The sequence below is a fragment of the Pelmatolapia mariae genome, linkage group LG12 (assembly GCF_036321145.2).
Source record: "Pelmatolapia mariae isolate MD_Pm_ZW linkage group LG12, Pm_UMD_F_2, whole genome shotgun sequence".
Lineage (NCBI taxonomy): Eukaryota > Metazoa > Chordata > Actinopteri > Cichliformes > Cichlidae > Pelmatolapia > Pelmatolapia mariae.
In genome coordinates, this window is record NC_086237.1 from 618,429 (window position 1) to 642,201 (window position 23,773).

At 40.5% G+C, this 23,773-nt stretch overlaps 1 protein-coding gene across 5 annotated transcripts in view; it reads right to left on the minus strand.

The window, feature by feature from the left end:
- LOC134638459 (ral guanine nucleotide dissociation stimulator-like) overlaps nt 1–23,773 on the minus strand; it is a 60,045-nt gene that overhangs the window by 16,204 nt on the left and 20,068 nt on the right. The window contains exon 1 of one of the 5 annotated variants that reach the window (XM_063489094.1): nt 13,539–14,022. The exons of 2 other annotated variants lie outside the window; for them this stretch is intronic. In XM_063489094.1, coding sequence (XP_063345164.1) covers nt 13,539–13,727 — 189 coding nt within the window. In that variant the 5' untranslated portion in view covers nt 13,728–14,022. Of the gene's footprint in view, nt 1–13,538; nt 14,023–23,773 lie in introns of those variants that run through there. 2 more of the 5 variants (XM_063489097.1, XM_063489095.1) reach the window with 2 other exon arrangements.

A 23,773-nucleotide genomic window follows, 5' to 3' on the forward strand; every position in this document is an offset into this window, starting at 1 on the left:
TAATTCTGGGACTAAACCCTTTAATTATGACCATCTGTGTGACCTGGCCCTCTCCTTTCTGGTCGGTCCCTCTCTCTGAGTCATACTTCGTGAATCATGTGCGTGCACAAACAAACAATAGCTTGTTACCAAACAGAGCTTGCTGGATAACTGGGTCGACAATACAGGCTGCAGCCTGCATTTACCCAAACGGGGAATTAACACAAGCTGCTTGTTGCCTGAATGAGGGCTCTGTGGGCCGCTGCAGGTCACCACCCACGGCAGTTTGTTGTTGTTTTCTCCTCAACATGAAAAACGAAGATGAAACAAACCATGAACTGTGATGCTGACGGGGATCATCATAAAGTAACGATATGAATTCCACTTCACCTGATGCCTCATCAGCACCGCTCGCGGTTACACAACAGAAACAAAAGTGTTACGACACCCATTAAAAATAAGCTGAGTAACTTCTGACGGCTTATGAGTAAAATTAGATCTTTAACACTAATTTCCTTGAAAACACCAAACTCTAGTTTAGCTGCCTACAATGCATCATGCACTGGGATAGTTCTTCAGCTGGCCTGCAGTGCTGTTTCCCCATCTAGCTTGCCCAGTTTTAGAGATATCAGCAATAAGGATGTCTGCCTCTTGAATTTAATGGACGTAAATGGACCTTTGGAGGGTGACTTAAACATGTAAGCAAAGATCAGCTCCCAAGAAATAAAGATGAGAACAGAATTAGATGAGTTCAGTTTCAAAATATTAGCAAGAAGCACTTTTTTCAAGTTTTCTAGAAACCTGATCACGGTTGGATAATTTTTCTAAAATGCTAAATTGAACAACCAAATATAGCTGGACTGTCTGCGAGTGGGGAAACACCACTGTAAAATAAACATTAGCTGTTTGAGAGCCAAGAAAGATGAACATATTAAAACCTAACAGGAAGAGCTATGGCGGTGTGAATCACTATGGAGGAATGGCATGCTGTGCCACAGTCATCTGTCACGGCCACTTATCGTGGATCCTCAGAGAATTAGTCATTCAAGTCCATTTCCAACATCTCAGCTCTGGGCTGAGAGACGCTCAGCACGGTTTGGAGCTGTAATTAAATGTCAACAAACAGCCAACATTCTCTGAGTAATAATGCAAAGACTAAATTGGGAGAAACTGTTATATTTTTCACTATTTTACTTGTATGGAGTGAATCGGTAACAGTTAATCGCCAAAAAATAATGAGCATAACCGTGAGCTGCAGCCCGATCATTTAGTGTTATGTCTCAGAGCCAGCCTACTAACGAACAGATTACAGACAGAAGGCGATGCCATTTCACACACTTGATAACCAACAATGTTTTCATAAACACAGACAAAAAAGAGTCAAGTCAAACTGGCTCTAACTGGGATATCTAACCTCTGCCCAATAAACAAGAGTCCTGTACACAGAAGGTGACCTTCAGTAACCCTGAAGAGACCCTGACAGCTGAGGGAGGGTGTATGTGACAGATAAAGAGAGGAGGCAAACCCCTGGACTGCTGTAAATCCTGCTGGATATAATGGCCGAGGCACAGCTGCAGCTGAGAGGCTCAACAGCAGGAGCGGCTCTTATCAGCCAAACCGCAGAGGCCGCGCCGCTATCACCTCCGGCCCGAAAAATGCAGCGCTCAAGGGCAGCTCCTCGCTCTATCGGGCGAATCGATTCCCAGAATAATGCTCCTATTCATGTTCCCGTAAGTGTTGCCATGCAAACCAAACAGTCCGTGCTAGTAGAAAAATAAGTGAGAGACTGATGCTCTAAAAAGGGGAGTTCAATGCCATCTTGAAATGGCTTCAACAGAGGAAACTACCAAGTCTGAAACCCGACCGTCTATTTCAACATGACTAGAAGCTGAATCTAGCCTCAAAATGTCGGTGAAAATGAAATCTTAAAGTTCATTTGAAGGTTTCTCCAGTGAAAACGGACAGAAATGCTCGTCTCTCAGTGACTCGGGTCAGTGGTATTGAAAAGTTATGGTCTCCTGTGATTTTACTGATCTCTTTTCCAGCTCGTCTGGGTCTGGCTCCAAGCACCTTGTGAACCATCTCGGAGCTCAGTATGTTTTAAAATCGAGCCTTAAATCTAGAGGTGACTCTGTTTTTGCCATAAGAGATTTAGTCTTCAGTCTGAAAACTGGGGTGTTTTCCTGCTGACCATTACAGGAGAGCCAAGAAGCAGGTGACAGCGTTTTCAGTTTTCCTCTTAAACTGAAACCAGTTTTACAGTTTGAACATTTGGGCTCGATCACTCTCCTTGTAAAAAAATGAAAAGAAAGTTTATTTTAAATCAGGTTTAGTTGCAGTTTGACTTAATCATCATAATTTACTGATGTAACAGCTGATGAACAAAAGGACTGATAAGACATTCAGTGGGGGGTTTCTCATAAAATCTCATAAATCCAGAAGCAGCCCTTTTCGTTTCACTTACATTTATCTTTTCCTCGCATTCCTTCAGCCTGACTCAGTGTTTCATCAATAAAATCAACACCACACCATGTTTTAAAATCCCCACGATCAACAATTAATGACACACCAGACAAAGCAGGGTCACAGTTAGATGTTAATTATAGAAATCACACTGAAACAGAAGCACTGATTACTTTTATTTATAGAATCCAATTTACCCACTGTGGTTAAAAACCAAACTAAACAAACTGCGTCACAGTCATTAAAGCAAAGGAAGGGGTTTTTGGGTTATTTTTAATTTACCGGCAGCTCTCCTGAAGATAACGATGCAAATTTAGTCTCTTAGTGTTTCCACTGAAAACTACAAGATGTTCAAAGTGAATTATACAAATTATTTCTTTTATCCTGATGTGTCAGGATGTTCAGGCATAGTAAATTCTGGGAAATAACTTGATACTTATTAATATGGCATGTGGATTTTATAGTTTAAACAGAACCTATTCTGCTTATTTCTCTGAGTCGACATTCATAATAATCCTTGATCATCTCATGCTGGACCTTCCTCTGTCTGAAATAAGCCATTTTAGCTCCTCTCTTTTAAAGATCATCCTCCCTTTATCTCATTGTTTAGTCCACTTTGATCACAAAGCAGGACAAGGTGGCTAATGCACAGAAAATGTACCATATATTTCTCTCTCTCTGTAAAAAAGCTGCAAAACTTATGAAAATACAGTTAAACGTCCAAAATGTATGCTCTCAATCACATTTTCCAAAGCATGAACATACCCTAACCCAGCGGTTCCCAAACTTTTTTTGCTAGGCCCCCCTTTGTTTTACAAGAAAATCTTTGCGCTGATTAAAACATATTCAAAGTGAAGTGGCTGTCTGCAAGTAACAGACAGTGATGATGATGCTGGTATCATTTTAAGAAAGAACTGATATAACTGTAAATATAATCTGGAGCATCTGAGCTGAATAATATTCCTCAAACAGTGCTCTGAATCGGTTACACTGACGGTAATATAAATGAAAAAACTACAGAAGGGTCCACAGGAAATGTCTGGCATCTAGAAACGGCCTCCTCCACACTCTACATTCACCTACACCGTCCTGGCTGTGATAACCATGAATGCAATGTGGGCTGGAGGAATGTGAGGCGAGTAAAAGTGTCAGGACAGAGTCACGAGGCAGGGAGGATACGTTTCCAGAAGGAAGGAAAAGGAAAATTAAGCCACATAATCCTTGTTTTAGACTTGTTTTAATGCTCAAACAAACTGGTTTATATTAAACACAGTGATTTTTTTCCCCTTGGCTTTCTTTGGCCTGACTGTTGCCCGGTGTTCCAGTACAGGAGTCGGCTCAGCCCTCACATTAAATGGTAATCTTACCACTCTAATGTACCAAAGCAAAATCCTAGTAGATTTACAGAGGGCTGAAACAAAAGAGGCTTGTCCAGCTGCTAAGTGTCGTTTTTAAGGATTCCTGCTGGCCAAGAATACCCAAGAAGGCACTTTGGTCAAAGACATTTAACAGTTTTCAGTTGCTGGGTAGTTTTAAAACTTGCACTTATAAATAAGGAGGTCAAACCAGCATTTGTGATGGATGTTTTCAACCATTTTGAGTCCCTGTTTTCCTGCTTCCAAAAAACTCTGGTGTTTGTTTTTGTTTCCATGACAGATTTTGAGGTTATCTTCTACCCTGATCCAAAACATAAACTTAGATTATAAACTTATTAACACTGACAAAATGACCCAAGCTGAAAGTAAAGGCTCTCTCACGGCTATTACCAAGAAGGCTGCAGAGTTTCAAGATTTTCTTCGAGTAAAACTTTATTTAATCTGTAAGTATAGATGGAGAAGAGCTTCTGACTGCATCAGGATTAGGAACAAACACCTTGAGTGACTTTAAGGGTTACTCCTGCATGACTCCATCCAAAAAGGAAAATCACTACGATTCTAATTTTTAAAAAAGTAAACCAAATGAGAAAAGTTTTTATTGATTACACAGTTAATTCAGGAAAGTTCACGTATTTTCTATTAAAAAGGCAGCACAGACTCTTGCAATGCCTTAACTACATGTGGGCCACATATGCTTACATGCACAGTCATCTATCAAAGGGTGAAGGAAAAACAAGGCGGCGACAATTGGTGCTAAATTCTATCTTCAGCAGGACAAGGTGACTAGCTCCTTCCTGCACCTGTCATGGCAGTTAGGTAAGTATGACTGATCATGAAGGATCGTGTAGTTTTTCATGATTTAATAAGGTAAAACACACACACAAATGTATGCACTCAGCTGTGTGTGTTCATGTTAAGTAGGGATGTGCATAAATACTAAAACAGACATTTCAAAGCTGCTATCTTTGCTCATCTCACACTGTGTATGTTTTCAACATTACACATAGCCCAAACATTTCAGCAACATTTAAAACCCTAACCCATTTAAAACATATAGCTCTGAAAATATACAAGAAATGTTTATTTGTCTAATTAACTCTGTGGATTTCAAGTGTGCTCAGTATTAAACATTTTCTAAAGGGATTCTGTGTTTTTAGACTCTGCAACTAGTCTAATTTCATAGCAAACATCCCTAATGCTAATTAGTTTATAAAACAACCATAACATGTTAACTGAGAAAGGCATACCATCAGGTAACAAGCTTTGGATCATAATTATCCTGCTTCCCAACAACTTTTTATGTCTCCTGATCATAAACATAACCTTTGTTAACAAAGCTCTTAGCACTACCAAAAACAATGGCCACACTTCTAATGACCCAAGCAGACGTAAACAGGAACGATTCTCTATTGAAATTAAAAGTTGGAAGAGTCGAGAGCATCAGCATCAACTCCCAGCCTCTTCACAACAGCCGGCTGACCTTTTCATTAGTTCGAAAAAACAATCACATCCCAAAATTTAAAAAAAGAAAAAAGTTTATCTTAAATAACAAACCTCCTTCTTTCTATCTGATAGTGTATAGGCTTTATAAACACAGCTAACTGGCACAGGAACAGGCTAAAATAAACATAAGGGCTGAAGTAAACCTTGAGGCTGCGCCAAATCCCCCCAAGGCCAAAGAGCCCTCTGGGAGCGTGTTCGGAGGAGTGAAGCTACAGGGCTCATCAACAGCAAACACACCTGCTTCGAAAGTGACCATTAGAAATCCCCTCTGAGGCAAAGTCTAAATGCAGATCAAGAGAAACTCTCAAGAGAAAACCTGCCCCCTCCCCCAAAAACAATCAACAGCTGAACAAAGGCAACAATAGCACGCGTCCATTTCAACTCCACGGCACAAGCCGGTGACTTCCCCTCGCTAACAATGAATGCTGAAAGGCGGTGAGATCATTTGGAAGCGGGGTAAGACACAGAAGAGGGGAGGAGGGTGTAGCCGAGCTCTTTAGCTGGTAAACACTGAGGCACTGAGGGGGTCTCTGCGAGCAGAAGGCTGGTTTATGCGCCAAAGTCATTACTCATCTCCCACTGATGCTTCTGAACAGCTAAAGTGTCGGGACGCAAATGCAAACATACAATTTCCAACTTCTCTTTAAAATAATTTGTCCAAGAGCTGATGTTTTAGTTTTAATCAAGCAACCTGAACACTATAGCAGGTAGATATGCAGATACTTTCTTGGATAAGACAGTAAATGTAACCAGATGCTGGCAAAGTCATGAGGCAACCAAACACTTTAGTTCCCACCCAGTGCAGCAGGTAGATATTCAAATAACTTTCAGCTGTTGGCAGCAGAGAGAAAATGAGATGGCCAAAGACACTGGGATATATCCCCCGATAACTATTTAGATAAATTAAATTTAAGTCACAAGTATTAGTGAACCAAAAAGGAGCTAAAATCATAAAACAAAATTTCTTCTTATCCATAAAACAAAAATACATAAAGACACACTCCCTTACTTCCAAATTAACTTTATTCCAGCAGTTTCTCCATCATTTCTTTTCCAAACTAACAACAACACAAACGGTCTATTTTTGTCCCTGTGCTTCTGCCATCCAAAAGCTGACTTTGGACATGAACAGATTTTGCTGAGAAATTAATTTGACAGACCAGCCGTGGGTCACAGAACTTCTGATTAGATTTAGGAGATGACCTCAATCTACATTTCCTGTAATCAGATTTTTTTTTTATTAAGTTGGCTTGTTTACAGTGTCAAAGAAGATTCAAAGCGACAGCAGTGACTGTGGATCAGCAAACGATGGAGGATGGAGTTTATTTTCTTTCATGTTTTTTTGAATTATACTTTCTACTAATTTCACTCAAATTTAATTTTTTTCTATAAAAACTAAAATAAGACCTTGATTTAACCCTCAGCTTAGGACATTTCTGCCCATGTGTTGCCTCAAACTGTGTGAGAGAAAGGTATTAATCGAGCCAAACTGGCTTGGTCATTTTAGCTTTGCCATTATCAATCATGCTCACAGTTTAATTGGGAAAATGAGCCTCTTATACTGGTCCCGTTCAAACAGGGCTGATTTTCATATCCATAAATCACCATTGATGCAAATTAAATGCTAATCAAATTTGACTGTAAAACTTCTCAAATATCAACACGACTTGGATTCAGTCATTTATGTCACCCTGAGTCAGACAAGCCCAACTCAAAGTCCACTCTGTTGTTGACTCTGGAGCTTTTGCACATATCTATGCAGACGTTTGGTGTCGTGGAAAGTTTAAACGCTGACATTTCCATTGAGCAAGCTCGTTCTGCTGATGAGGACTGTCTGATACGTGGGAAGGCTCCAGAACAAGCAAAGTTTTATTTTTTAAGACAACCTGCAGTTAGGATTTCTTGCTTTACACTCTGGGAGTCAGAGGACATCTGCACTAAAATCTAAAATATATTTTGAAGGATATAACAAAAGATTTCAGTAATTTTGCATTCCCAGACTTCAAGTCTGTATCGTGAAGTTCTCTGCTGATGCAAATAGCATTGACTCAAGGTCTGCTCACTAGCTTATGCTGGAGGTTTTCCTAAGTATCACTTAACTGTTACTATCACAGTCACTTTTTTTCTAATGATAATCTTTCAGCACGGCTGAAACCTGTGGAAGAGAAGAAGAAGAAAAACCATCCTCTGTGGCTCTTCACAACCTCATAAAAGAGTTACGGTCAGGTAACTAATACGAGCAGCAATCCAACAGAAACATGTGGTTAGGCTACAAAAACAGCATGACAGAAATCCCAATTAATTCTCAAGTGATAATGAGTACTTTGATCATTTTGTCCCGCAGGAGGTTTAAACGTTACTTCTTACAAGCAAAACCTCTGAGCTGTGTCCACGCACAGCGCATTAAAGACCTCCATCCTCCCCCTCTGCTCCCAGTTAATCCCGCCGAATTAAATCAAATCCCTCCAGAACCTTCTCTCCTGCTCTGACCCACTTTGTAACTCGCTCAGTAAAACAAAATAGCTGCTTTAAACGCAACAGGGTTGTATCTGCTTTGTGTCTTTAAAAAAACTTCACCTAAATCCAAACATGAACTCACAAGTTTTAAAGCCTACGGAGGGACACCAGTCAGCCGGTTTTCCCTCTCAAGAAATGGTGATGTTCTAACGCCTACCAAAATAAAGCAATGCAATGTTGTTTCTGCAAAGATTATATTGATGTCAAAGTGTTTCTCCAGGTTTAGATAAACATGCTGCAGCAGACAGACAGCAAGTGCAGAATCAGGCAATTTGAGCAAAGTTGGAGAATCGAGTATTTTTCCAGGCGTCTGGCCTTCACATTCCAGTTTCTGTCTGCTGCTGAGATCCAGCCCTCAGCCACTCGACTTTCTCTCTTCAAAATGAACCCAGAAACAAAAGCTCCTCTGTGCCGAGTCGGACGGTCCGGCTCCTGATTCTCACCGCGACACTTAACCAAACTTCCGGCTGTCGGGGCTTATCTTAAATAAGAGCACATCATAAATGGCATCCCCGTGACTCAGGCCAGAGAAAGCTGACTGAAGTCACTTTTTCTTCACTGTAAATCCAGGTCATGTGGATATAATTAGACAACGAGACATGCACAGAGGAAACCGTAATCCAGCATTGTGCACTGTCCAGTTTTTGGTTTATTTGGTTCTGATTGTGTTTGAGATCATTTCTTCCATGTGGGGCTAACCGGTGCTGCGCTGCAGTATCATAACATACATCTGGGATTGCTCACAAGCAAGGCTGAGTCACTGTTAGCTCCGAGGACAATCAGATGATGACAGAAAGAACGAAGTTCATGGAAAATGTTTCAGCAGCTCAGAGTCTCTCAGTTCGCCGTCACTCTGCGCTTCTAAAACTAAAGACTCCTAAGTGCTCCCCGAGGGTAGCTGCCCACTGAGGGGCTACCCTCACTGTCAAGGGCTTTCTTTCTGTTTGCATTCACACGGTTACGGTGCGGCTGGCATAGCAACAACTACAAACACAACAAGATGGACGACTGGAGGTGTGTGTCTATTAGGGATGGACTGATCTGATATTTGATTGAATATCAGTCCGATCGACACATCGGTTCAGTTTACTGCACCACGTGTCAGCAGCAGCAGCTTTTTTAAGTAAAAATAAAACATATTTTCTGTTGCTCCTGTAGGGAAACAATGACAGCGTCGTGCTGAACACTGTCCAAGGTAAATTGCATTGTTTTTCTTCCTTTGAATACCCCCTTACTTAAGCTTGGAATTCCAATTTCCCTGCTTTGTTCTAAATTTAGGGGATATTTTTGGTAAATAGCTGATGTTTACACTGATTTTTTTTAAATATGCTGATAGCTGGTGCTGCAATAACATGGAGAACATTCACTAAACACTAAGGAGAATGATCTATGAAAAAGTCCCTGCACTTCCTTCCTTCCTAAACCGAATCAGATCCTGTAAGCACAAAGGTGAACAGAGTCCCTTGAACCAACTGCTCTGGGAGTTGCTTCGCTGCTTCTCTGATGTTCTCTGCAAACTGATTTGTAATTGAATGAGCTGACAGTTCGAAGTGCTCACTGTTTCTCTTGAGACGGGCTCGATAAGCAGCAGTCTTTGTTCAGCAGAGTTTTATGAAAGGTTCGCCCCCTGATCCTGCTGCTTTGCTAACGGACTGCATCGTTGGTAATTATGACTATTTTTAGCTTGAATGCACTGTTGTATACTGTTTGGCTTATTGCATCTGTGGCCAAGAGGGCTTCTTGGCTCCTGTGAAAATTAGATTATACAGGGTTAAAAAAAAAGAAGCAAAAACACAGTTACATAAAGTCAAACAAAGCTGGTAAAGAAAAAGAAGAAACAAAGCACGATGCACAAACAGCCAAGGTACACACTGTTACACAGAGAGACCGCTTAACTCTTAATGCAATACATTTGTACCAATCAAATGGCAAAAAATAACAAGAAACCCTCTGCTAACTGAGGTTAACAAAGACTATCCTCTTCAGCTACACGTGGACAAATTGTGGTTGTATGCACAGTCACCCCTCAGAGGCCCATTTTGAGCCAGGAAAAAAAACTCTGCATGAGTGCAACTGTTTTATTATAGGGTAGAAAAAAAGCAATTCCATCAACCTTGCCACATCAGTGGGTCAGTTCCTGCAGAAAGATACAAAATGTTGTAGAAGTAGGTCGATAAATGTAACTTGGTCAAGCACATCAGCTTCAACCTCAAAATTAAGCAGGCACACATCATTTATTATAACAAATCCGATTTTACAAAGAACCAAAATGCCCATTAATCGCCCAAAACAATCATCCAGTCATGACACAGCACAGCATCATTTTGTTATTAGCCTCACACTGCAGTAACTTCATCTCGTGGCACACCTCCATTTTAAAGCCACTCGATCCTCTCAGCTATACGATACAGTGCATTGAGGCTGATGTTGCTGGTTACACAGAGCCAGAGGGATCAACAAATAGCTCAATCTGACCGCCGGCAGCACCAGATCAGCCCCAGTGACCCCCTCATGCTGCAACACAACCTCAGCATCAAATAACATTCACGGCTTGTGCAGCAGGGGGGGAATAAAGGCAGCGATTGTGTAGGAAACCCCTCAGCCTCTGCAGGAGGGGGATTAGGTAATTGTGTTAGAGCAGAGGATTAGATTAGAGCAAAGGGACGAAGCAGAACAGGTTAGCAGGGGACGGGAGACCAGCAGGGGCACACTGAGGCAAATGGGGGGGTTAATAATGAACCTCTGATACCAGTCCAGTCTGACCAAAGACACCAGAAAGTAAAAAGAAGAGAACATGTAATCCAGGTACACAGACTGGAATACACGGTCTCCATGGTGACATTGCCATCCAATCCTTGGCTCCGTTTAAGACCAATAAATATGATTACTCATCCTCCCCTCCTTATGTGATCGAATGTTCGAGATGTATGGAGCACAAGGCTGGAAAACATTTATTTAATCCAGAACAAAGGCAATTTTTATAGATGGCAATGAAACCATATCTATGAGCCTGGGTTTAAAGAGGACAGCTAGGCGGGGGGAACATGACAGTTAGAGATATGAAAACAGTGTAGTGATAGAGAAGCAAAACACACGTGATCTTCATATACAGCAGGGACAATTTCCTGTTATTAACTGCTCTAAATTTGCAGAGCAAAGAAAATATTTGCATACCAATAAACCTCTATTTAATTCACAACAGAACACAGAAAACATATCATAAATATATCATTTTACACAGCATTAAAACTTTGGCACAATTGGGTTTGTAGTGTGTTCAGTCTTCTAAAGTCAAACATGTTTCGGTTTAGTTTACTAAAGAATAAAATAACCCTCCCTGTGTTTGAAGAGTGAAGCATTTAACCTGCATTCTCTCTAATGGCCAGCAGGGGGAGACTTTTCTAGTTGCACTGACTAGTCAGATTCTTTATGAATAAAGACCCCTGCTGCTCACTTGACCTATGACCCTAGCAAACGCTTTCCAGATGAGTTTGTGGTATCAATCGTTAGTTTTACATCTTTTAAAATTTTATAACTTAAACTGCCACACAGACTCAAAAACAATAAAGCATAGTGTATCTCAATCTCATTAGTTTGTTCCATCTCATCTCAAACCAGCAAGATGGTGACAGCGAAAAAGTTCACTGTGAGGCTTTAAAACCTCATTAACAAAAAAATGAATGTGGTCACACACAGCTTCCTGCAGAAGTCCTGCAGAACCGCGCTGGCTCAAGCAATGTGACAGAGACTGAAGTTACAGGGGCAGTGGCGTCCTAACATTGTTGAACTAGCAGGCAACTGCTGTTGTACTTCAATGAAATAAGAATAATTTGTTTAATCAACTAACATTTGTAGTGCCAACTAGTGGCTATGTCCATCTTTTATGTACAGGCTATGATTTGAGCTCTACTAGCATCACAATTCAACTCCACGGGAACACAAACAAGAGTCTAATTCTTGATTGTCCATCTGAGGTCTAAGTGATCAACCCAACCTCTAAAAACTAGGGCCAGGGTAGTGAAGGGTTGGTTTTATCGCCTATGCTGACTTAGAGCACAGAGGGTTAACATTAATGTGTTAAATCTACTCTTGTACTCTTGTAAATCTACCTCAGCAGCTGTTACAGGTCTGTTTGTTAGTAATATGTAGTGAAAACACAATACAAATTAGTAAATGATTAATAATGTGAGATGCTGTCATCTTTTAATGGCAGAAATATGCTGTTTTTCTTGTTTTCATTTCAGTAAAAATAACAGCTGCTTAAGATTTAACAGCTCCAGTGATGCAGACATATCAGAGCACAAGTAATAAGTGATTGCAGACAATGACGTCACCCACTACAGCGGGGATCCAAAGACCCCAATTTAATCAAGCATCCACTCAATTAAACCTGGACCGATCCACGGAGGCCCAACCCAGAACTCAGAGGCTCACGGTTCCCTCGGGGGGTGTTTTTGATGTAATACACTCTGAAGTCATTCTGCTGCGTGTGTGCTTTTACTTTTAGATTCACTTTGATCGTGACCTGAACATGTAAAAGCATCTGATTCGCTGGCTGCAGCTTCTATATCTGAAAACCCGCTTGTTTCTTCGGCTTTCTATGAAATTACACTAAAGTATTTCTCCTTCAGATTGCTGATTGGACAAAAGAAGCCATGTGTAATCTTTATTATGACAACTATTCTAACAACGAAACAATGACTCAAACAGCTGGGGTAATGATCTACAGATTAATCTGTAATTACAGTAATCATGGCCACATTTAGAACTGCAGTGGAGCTTCCTAAAAATGATTCAACTAACTAAATGGATTTATATCTGTCTGTTAAATTAGATCAGAACCAAAAACAAAATCTTAACTTCACTCCTTTGTTAGGTGACTTTGTTGACCAATCAATGAATCATGTTGCTGCAGTAACAGACCACTACTTCCTGTAACGACTAGTGCAACTGTAAATAACACGATTGATTCAATGTATGCCCGCACATGTGGAAAAACCCCTAGAAGTACAAGCGACCAACGCAGAAAGCATCGTTCTGTAAAATGACAAACAGAACGACCACTCTCAGTATCAACCGTGCAGATATTTCATGGCATTTGGTGAGGTTTGACTCAGCGACACCTGCACAGGAGGGTTTCAGTATCAAAGAGAATCAGAGGGAGGGAGGGGTGATAACCACAGGGCTGAAAGCTTCAATAACAACATGAAAAAGCAAGTCATCCTGTAACTGTACTCTCCTGCCAAGCAGCACCGCAGCATCATATTAGATTTCCCTGTATTGTTATGTTTGTTATGAGACTGTATTAACACAGTAAGCTGCAGCCAATCAGCAGCTTTATACTGATAATCCGTTTACAAGGCTTAAAAATACAGGATTAGAGCGTTTATGGCACATTGCATCACCTGGGTGACTCACCATGTTGAATGTAAGCTTATTTAACGCAAATTTAAACATGTTTTATGGGCATAAAAGTAGATAAAGCTTTGAAATACGTGGAGATACAGGAGAAACATCACAAATCTCTATTTTAACGGTAAGAAAATGTTTCTTTAAAAGCACAAGTGTTGTGTTATTCCTCCAGAATCGCCACCCTGAAGCCTGAAAACCTGTTTGGATCCGCCCGACCACCCTCCTCCATGACAACACAGCAAACCGCATCAGCTAACGGACCTCTCCTTGCCTCCTCACCCTCCTCACCTCCACCAGCGGCAGGTCAGGGTCCAGGTGGGTGAAGCTGTGCAGGACCACCGGGCTGCGGTCTTCGACCACCTCTAGCCTCACGCCGTCCCAAATGTTCCGCACCCTCCACGAAGAGTCAAACATCTCGAGCAGCTGGCCCGGCTTGACGCTACGCGCCTCGGCTTGCATCCCCGGGAAATAGACCATGGATGCCCGCAGAGTTCAGTCACACCCCCGCGCTGACATTTCTAATGTTTTTTAGGACTCCCACAGACACACACTGCCGCTGCCGCCTGAGGTTAACGCTTCTGTGTGATCATCGCCTCTCTCAGTACAGTTTATCACGGCCCTGACTCACACCGGGGCTTTTCTAAACCCCGCCCCCAGCAACCGGTGCCTTCAGGGCTATCGGATAAACCAAACGCACAGCATGGCTTTAGCGAAAATTATCTTTTGTCTTGTATTTAATCCCACACATTATACATATTTTTTTAAAAAGTTAAAACTTTAATTACATTAACGTGAATACAACTTTGCAAAATTGCTGTTAAACATCTAACACGTACTCTTCATGGAAAAGGAACAAACTACTTCTTTTCATTTAGTTATTTTTCATTTACATAGATGTAATGAAATGCTATTAACCATACTTTAATGTTCATAACTACGTTCGTCACCATATCAGACTTTTACTTTGTGCTAAAACAAAACAAAACAAAAAAACACTCTACGGTTGTTGTTGTTATTTTTTAGTGCAATTATAATAGTTTTCATTTTTCTTTTTTCCAGTTAGTTTACAGAGTGAGTTTGCTCATTTCAGGTAATTTTTTCATTGTTGGAAAATATTTTGTTTTACTTTAATATTTATTAGTTTCAGCCCTACTTTTAGTTTGTTTTTGTTTTTTTTTTTGTTTGTTTGTTTGTTTGTTTGTTTTTTAAATATTATAATCTGGGGATTCTCTATCAGGGACAAAATTAGAATGAGTATTACAATAGAAACACAGTTTGTTACGGAAGTGGACTCAAAGACATGCAGACAGCCTATTATCTCAATAAGCACATTCCCCAAAGCCTCATCACTCAAATTAACAGACTAGAAGTAATGTTATTTAATCTGCATTTTAATTTTAATGTGATTAGTTTTCTAAGGTCACAAATCATTTACTTACAAAAGTTTATATTTGCTTTTAACTTTAATTTCAAGTTTCCCACATTTTATTTTATCAGACCTAAATTTAGGTAACTATAGTAACCTGGGCGACACAAGCACACTATAAAGTTGTTATGTATGAAACGGGAGTCTGCGAGACGTCCCTGAAGGCAGCACTTACTCCCCCGCTCTTACTCATGTCTCTGGGAAATGATGGCGCTGTTTGTGCCTTCACTGTGGCAGGAGGACTGTGTGGGAAAAGAAAACAGTGAAGTCTGCTGGAGTTACACTTTTACCGTGAGCCCAGAGCAGCTCAGCAAACAAGCTTCCCCCACCTTCTCCTCCACTGTTACACTAAAGCACAGCTTAAAGGTGGCATAGAGTTTAAACCAGTACATGCTCCTCTAACACCTTTCAAAAGGGCAACTTTCTACTTTTCACTTAGTTTTCCAAAGATTGATTATGCATTAATATAAAAAACAAATTACCTGTGAGTATGTTAACTCGTTATAAAAGTCTAAGTCACACTTCAGCAGTTTTACTGAGATTATAGCTCCATAAAGACATCATTTAAATATAATTATTTAGGGTTTGGGAGGGGGGGGGACTTTTTTAGGTGACTGGTTTGAGTTTTAAACATATTTGTGGAAAGATGATAAATAAGTATGTATTTAAATGGGAAAAAGTCTGATTTTGTGTATCTAAAATCTACATTTTTCAACTTCCATTTTAGTGTTTAAGACATTTTTATTCCATTTTATTTTGATTAACCAAATGTACTGAGCTTTTACTTTACACAAGTACTATATTATATTATTTTTTATTTAGATCTTCACTTACTGAGCTTTTTAAATTTTACTTATTAGATTTTTTTCATTTTTGTAATTTTTACCCTATTGATCTATTTAGCTTTGTCACTGTACTTTTTCTAGTCTGTTTAAGCTGTTTTGTCATAAGCTGCTGTAACTCTTTGCCAACTTTTAGAATAAACACATTCTGTCTGATCTTACTATACTTAGAAAATACAACAGGGAAAATCAGCAGGTCCTCAGCTGAAAAGATAGAAAAGAATAATTTTTCCAAAATAAATTAGCTAAATTACAGATTAATATCGAAATAGCTCACTGACCAAACTTTTCAGCTGCAAACAGTTAGGAGCAAATGAAACAAAATCCTCACTGAAACCACCTCAACACAAAGATCTCAATGTTATATAATGTTATCCTGCACACACCTTGTCAAAGCACTGCTGCTCACCATAAAAACAAACAACCTGACTTTAACAGTCAGAAAGCACCTGAAAGCACCATCAGGAAGTCCCTGTTAGTAAACTGAATTTGTTTGTGTTGTGGTTCAACAAATGCATCTTGGGGGAATTTTAGGGACTTCAGAGAAAGAACCTGAAGACGTCTAACACTGCCTCCTACTGGTCAGTGTCAGGAACAAACGTCTCCAATCACACAGAACAAATCTTTTAAATTCACCACAGCCTGCTTTAAACAGCAGAACAAAACCATTTCCTAACTGTTACATTATTAAACCTTAATTTTCATTCACATGTTTTTCTTTTTGGATTTTTTGAAACAACCCACTGCTTTTCCACACCAAGGCTCTGACAGGTGTGAAAGCATTTTAGAACATTTAAGGAAAACATCTGCCGCACCAGCTGAGGCTGAATGCAACCACAAGCACGTCCGACCTCGCCGACCTTTCCTCGTCAAGCGGCTGCGCTTCATAACTCAGAAATCTGCAGCTGCCCGACGTGAAGAAGACGAGTGAGGGAGCAACACGGGTTTCTAAAGGTTTATACAGATTTAAGTTTCCAATAAATCAAGACAGCCATGGTTCACTGTGGAAGATTACAGTCTAGTGATTAGAAGTGGGAAAGAAGATATTCCCAGACAAATTTCCATTATTGTCACCACACCAATGAGCCAGGTCCTGTAAAAGCAGGTTTCCTGATATAACATGTTTTAAGTGTTTGAAGAAAGGTTTTGGTTTCATTTCACTTCATTTCTTGTACCTCGTGGGCAAAACAGTGGTTAACTTTGTCCCCTCACAGCATGAAAGTCCTGGGTTTGAATCCTCGGGACAGCTGGGGGCTTTCTGTGTGGAGTTCTGCAGGTTTTCTCTCTGCTTCCCCTCACAGTCCAAAGATTGCATTGGGGTTATGATTACTGGTGATTCTAAATTTCTGTGTGTTAGTCCTTCGACAGACTGGTGGCCTGTCCAGGATATATCCTGCTTCTCTCCCTACGGATAAGCTCCAGCCACCTGAGACTCAAATAAGTGGAAGAAAGAGGATGCATGGATGGACTTCATTCCTTTATAATTGGACAAATCACTTACAAGTATCCTTGATTACAAATAATAATCAATAATCAAACCATATGAGTCAAACCATAAGTGCATATTTTCAAATTGGCTCTGTGACCTCATAAAAAGCTCTGAATGCTGCATCTGATCATGCAGGCTGTATGATAAAATGTGGCTGTTGCTGTTTCTCTTATCACAAATCTGCAGGATGTTTATTTGAAAGCTTTTTATTAAACGTTTTGTCTAAAAAAAGATAGAAATTTCCAATTATTTAAATGTTTAAATATCCAAACTTTCCATATTGTTTTAAAGATTTTAGTACCAATTTATTCCCAGACCCTCAGTGGCCTGTCCAGTGCTTTTCTACCAGACTGCAACAGAAACACGAGGCTTTATTTATTATCATTAATCAGAATCAGAATCAGAGACACTTTATTTATCCCCAAGGGGCAATTAAGATACAACAGAGCACCAAAAACTATACTGCAAACACAGCCTGAAAAACATCCTAAAGTCTGTTGTAACACAAAGCCTGACCCGGATGGTAGATCTGTTTGAAAGATAGCGTAACCCGTGTCGAGCAAGACTTGACTATTCGCTGTTTCATCTGCACAGAGCACAGAGCAGCAGAAAGCCTGAAAGTCACAGAATAACAAGCACTGGTACTAATATCTGCCCTACAAAATAACCCACATGGGCTGAATCCCAGAAATCTGACAGAGCCTGGAGGGCCGGCCAACTCTGAGTCTGCTGCGATTTAACTAAAGCTCTTTTTCCATCTGCTGGAAATCAACACCAGAGGATGTTGTTGTGCTGCTGCTGCTGCGGGCCTGGCTGATGTTTTACGGCTCCCCGAGGACGGTGACGCTAACAGCCCACATTACGTCCTTATTTTCTCACACAGAAACACTCGTGTTTTTACTGAGAGGCTGCACCCCCTGACCTACAGAAGAAGTTTCACAAAAGTATGTGAGGAGGGCAGATCCAAACGTCACTAACCAAAGAAAGATTCCCATCACGACGAGGGTAAAATTAAAATTAGGGCAGTGACATCAGCGGCTTATTTTAGTCCTGCTGACACTGAGCAGTGCAGAAAGTTCTTTATTCCTCCTGTCAGGAGGCCATTTAGCAAGGCATTAAAGCTGGGTGGTTATTCTGGGTTGCTGCCAGGCGCTCAATGTTTCCTCCAGTGCTTCACAAACAATAAACCTGAAACAAATAAAAGCCAAAGGGAGAGCCAGACATAGACTGGATATCGAGTTATGTAACAAGAGGAAAATAACAAGCCCATAAATCACGATAAACTGATTAATACAAGAAAAAAATACAGATTCACGTTCAAAACCCTCCTCCTAATAGAATCAGCTAAATCTGTAAAATTCAACTTCAGTGACACAAACACCAGCGTTCACAGCTGTTGATTCATGGTCTGCAGAACTGCACAGAGCACAGGTTTTCATTCTACCTCAGATAAAGGCTCAGAGCTGAGGACAGACAGAAGCCTGAAGCACACATTCAACCAATCCTGACACAGTTTCACACCTGTGAGCTGCCTTCTATTATAAATAACAATTAAACCAGTAAAATCTTTTCTTATTCCTGTAATCTGAAGGCCTGAGTGAGTGTGAGTCATGCAGAGAAAAGGTCTGGCTTCCTGTACTTCCTGTCGTCTGAGGTTGACAGCTTCTAAGCAGAGCAGACAGCTGAGGTCAGGCGTCTGTGCTGCTTCATGTCGCTGTGAAGCCAGCACACTGTAATGACAGCTAATGGGAGCAGATTATAGAAAGCGAGGCATTTATTCTTTCATTTCACATGTAATGATTGGTTCACGGTGCAGACATGTCGTGCTGTGAAGTCAGATTAACTCAAGAGCCGACCTGAGCGCTCTCACTGTTACAGCAATATGCACTATGTGGCTGTTGGACACATTTCATTTTAAACATGCAGGACGCGTATCTCTACCAGATCTTTAAGACATTTGGAGAATATTTTAAGCAAGTCCTTTTTAAAATCACTGACAGGTTTAAACGGGTTGATATTAATCTTGGTCAGTGTGCTAGTAATCCCTGTGAGTCCAAAGCTTGAAGCCTAAACGCTCTGTTTCAAACAGTTTTTTCTACTCTTGACTCTGTGTGATGTCACTAAGAGTCAAAGATCCCCTAATATGGTTATCCCAGGCACAGAAGCCCCACCCACCCATCCGTCTTGTCACGAGGGGCAGCCAATTAGAAGACAGGGACCTTAAAAGAGACAGAAGATTGCCTGCACAAAGGTCGAGTATAAGATAAACAGGGATTATTTTGAACTGCGAATCATGCAAAGCTCATGTGGAAAGGTCAGAGAGCAAAAACATGGAGTTGTAAAGAACCATAACAGGTCCCTTTAACAACAGCATCACAAACTACACTTAAAAACTTAAACTTAAGACTCCAAATCCTTCACACAGCCAGCAGAGGGGTGCAGCCCCTTGGGAAACCACTAAAACTTAATTTAAACAAGAGCAGAATTACAGATAGAAAATTTGTAAAAATGGAAAGAGCATTTGACAACTAAAGAGCAAAACAAATAAACAAACAAAAAGCTTTCACACTTTAAAATCTTTTGAATTTTTCCACTCCAGGTCATATCTGTCAATCAGGAGAACGTCAAGAGTGTCACTGTGATGTGTCAGAAGTATCACTTCAAAACAACTAAAGTTTCTATTGAATTATTTGCATAGTTTAAACAGCCGAACAGTGAGCTGTTCGGCTGTTTTTTTACTCTCTACTTCCAAGTGAGCAGATACCAATCCTGCTTGTTTTTTACATTCACCAACACAGTTTAAAAAAATTGTAGAGAGCACACCCAGATCATTGGCACAGATCATTAATTCAGGTTTATGACTCATAAATATGACTATCACTCATAATGCATCACTAATATAAAAAGGGTGTTCAAAACAAGTTGTGGTATTAAACTGCATTAGCATTAACGGCAAAGTGTAGCAAAGGTTAAACAGTAAAATAAACACTGGTAACTAATGCTGAGTCAGTGCTATTTACACTGGGGGGCTAAACTGGGGAGCACTCAACCAGAGTTTAATTTATCCTGGGACTTATTTTGAAAAAAAAAAAAATTCCAGTGCTTTCCCTGGAACTATAAACCAGTATCCGTCTAAACGTGTCTTCCGCTTCACTACAACTTCCTTCGCTGTTAGAGGGTGGCATTATTTTACCTGCAAGGAGCCAAACTCTAAATGTGGCCAGTCCTTCAGTTCAAGCCCAACACTGAACTACAAACTCAGCCTCTTTACACTTACGAGCGAAGGCAAACATTAAGAGCTCCAACCTGTCTTTCTTTTCCTCCGACTGTCCTGTAATAATCCTCGCCATCCCAGGTCCCGGCCAGCAGTCCACAGATCCACCGGCTCCAGCACCACATCACGGCTTTGTTGAGAACCAGTCCCAAAAAACATGAGGATCCTGGAGGAGCAGAACCTCAGTGAAGGCGACTCCAGGGCTCCCACTCCCCTCTTCACAGATTGGCCGAACCCCAACCGCCAACGCTCAGCTCATGCATATTTACTTTAACAGCTGTGTCAACAACACGAGGAACAACACTAGAAAAAAATTAACCTATGCCGGGAAAAAAGGAAAAGGCTTTCCAGAAGAGGTGCACATCTGTCCGTGTAGGTCAAAGGTGGAGAGAAACCACTTGGTAATGACCTCCACCTCCACAAAAGCAACACCGTGAGGCTACGGCGCTCAAATGTCCTGTTGTTACCGCTCTCAAGAGAAAATGAAACCTCAACATGACGCAATAAAATTCAAAGGAATTTCCTGCTTAACTGAAGGAGGGGATTATCTCCAGGTAGTTTACCTGTTTAACAACGTCATCTGAAGCTATGTGAGCGTTAGGCAACCTGTAGGGACGAATAAAAACAGACTTACAGGAACCGTCTTAAGAAATTCAAACACCTCTAACTGAAAACAACTTACTGAACCTGTTCCTCTGACACCTCAGGGCACTTTGTAGTTGTCATCATCTTGATCCAGAGGAAGAGGTGTTTTTTTTAATTAGTGTTGTTTGACTCAGTTTGCAGATACACATATTTAATGCTACAAGAAAATATAGAAGCCCTGCACATTTATTTTTCTCAGAGGCGAGTCCAAAAAGTAAAGAAACAAAAATCCAAATAAAGCACAAGAACTCAGGGAATAAATGAAAAAGTCTGATTTCTGGACTACCTTCCTGGTTAAATCAAGATAACAAACAATAAATTAATAAATGGGAGACAAGCATTTACTGGTCAATAAGTGAAGGGAACACTCAGTCATTACAGTAAAAAAACAAAGTTAAATTTCAGTGCTATCAGTCTCTCCAGTTAGTAAGCAGAACCCACTGTGAGCCCATTTCAGCTGCTTTGGTGCAGATGGTCATGACAACAGGTCCACTGGACAGGCAACAACATGACAAACCCCACAAAGGGAATGTTTTAGCAGCTGGTGGCTACAGCCCATTCCTCTCCTTATCCCTCCTGACTGTTTTTCATCTAAATGTCCCTATCACTGCAGTTATCATGCAATAGTACTTGCAGATAATTCAGGTTGCACAGGTTACTACTTCAAGATGGCACACTGATACGAGCAGATATGTGAGGAGATGTAAGGAGAGCTGGACAGGCTCGCTGGTTCATGTTTCTGACCAAAATGTCAGATTCAGACTCCACGAAGGGGAACACGGGGTCCCGGCGTCCTGTAGCAGGACCTGTGCTCGCAGCTAAGCCCCACGCAGCTTGATCGGCATTCGGCAGACAACACCACAACTGGCAGCTTTGCTTCTGGTACCCTGATCTCTGATAACATTCACCAGAGCGCCTCCAGACTCTTTCACGCCTGTCACGTGTGCTCAGTGTGAACCTGCTCTCTGAAACGGAATATTTTTAAAGTAAAAAAAAAATGCATTTAACTTACGGCACTAAATAAAGAGAAGATTACATTTTTCCTTATGAAATAAACAATAATTTGTTAAAGAATGTCTCTGGAGCTGATTTAATGATCCATTAACAAACAAGAACAGATAAACTAGAAACTGTAACAGCAGATTATTTATTATTTTGTTGGGTGATTATTTTAGATTGTGTGTCCTGTGCACACAAAATACATTTTTTGCCAACATATATTGTTTTTGAATGAAACCCTGCCGGTTTGTGTGCTCTTTATTCGCATTTTTTATGACTAACCGGTAAAGACATCTTACAGTGCAGCATTACAGGGTTTTATGGGATCGTAGTCACACAGTTTTCATGGACTTGGAACTGTCAAAGTGCACAGAGCTGGTTGAAAGAACTACAGAGCACGTTTGCCGCATGGCTGATTAAACAAACACAAACAGTGTGTTCTCTGTACAGATGATGAAAGCTTGTTTAACTGCTTGAGCAACAGAAGTAATTTTGGTATATCTAATCTTGTAGTTCAAAACAGAAAAGAAAAACAAGAAAATAACTTAAAAATCACAGATTAATTAGACCTAATTTTTCAAGAATTCAATAATAGGTTTTGTTTCTCCTTCCGGAGCCTCTTCTCTTTTTACTGCAGCAAGAATTTAAAAAAACAAACAAACACAGGAGAGTTTCCCAGTAACAGACACATACAAGAAGAAGCTTCTGAGAGCTTGCCAGATTGAGCTGCCTCTAACAGCCTTTAGATTTATCCCCTGCTATTATTTCAGCCAGTCGAGCCATTCAGGTGCTCCTCCAAGCTCCTGGCATTTAAAAATGCTTTCTCGTGCCAACTGTAGCCACCCGGGGACGGCAGCTCTGCTCTGAGGCATCCTGACAACCGTCGCACAGGCTGAGAATAAAATAAACCAGCCTCTGTTTGTTTAGGAAATTGTATTGTCAGAAAAATTATTCTGCTTTTTTTTTTTTTTTTTTAAAGATGACTGATCATCAAACCGAGTGTCGTCTTTAAATTCGACTCCCTTCACTTTAATGCCATGTTTGTTGTTTTGGTTTTTCTTTTGATGTGACACTTTTCTGTCAGCCCAAGATGTTTTTCAACACTTTAACCTGCACAAATTAAAGGCTGTGTCTTTTTCTGGTCTTTCTGAGAGACGTCACAATATCAAACAAATCTGGCAACCACACAAAGTTTCAGTTGTATGCAAAGTTTAAGTAAAGCTGTCCAAACTGCACAAAGTGACTTTGTAACAACTTCTCCACGATGACAACCAAATCAGATGGTAAATGGCTCTTATAGTGCTGTTCTTCTATAAAAGCGCTCTATACTACAAGCATTATTCACCCATTCAAACACAGATTTAGCATCACACTCCTGTGATGGAGTGGAAACCTCAAGGGAGATCCTCTAGTATCCACTAGAAGCAGGCTTGAAAGGTGATTCAATCCCATAGGCTCCAATGTCCAACTTTGCAGCAGCAATAACCATATTCACACCACTACACAATCCTGTTGTGGTCCCTAAAGCTATGTTCAGCCATCATGACAGTCAGTGATGATTTGGTTATAACTCACCCATCTGGATTTGGCTAAAGCTTTGACTGAAAAGTGTGCAGAGACAGGTAGCTGCACTCAATCACGGCCTTCTAGGTCTCAGTTCTGCTAATTCAAGTCAATGAACTGGACCTTTCAACTCTTTCTGTGATGCTGGTGACTTTTATATCATTTTAATGCAACTGAATGACAAATATTACACAGGACCTGAAATTAATTTCCCCAAATTTAGGGAAATTGCACCATGATGCTTTTTACAAGGGGGAAGAAGGTACCAGTCTAAAGGGGGTACTA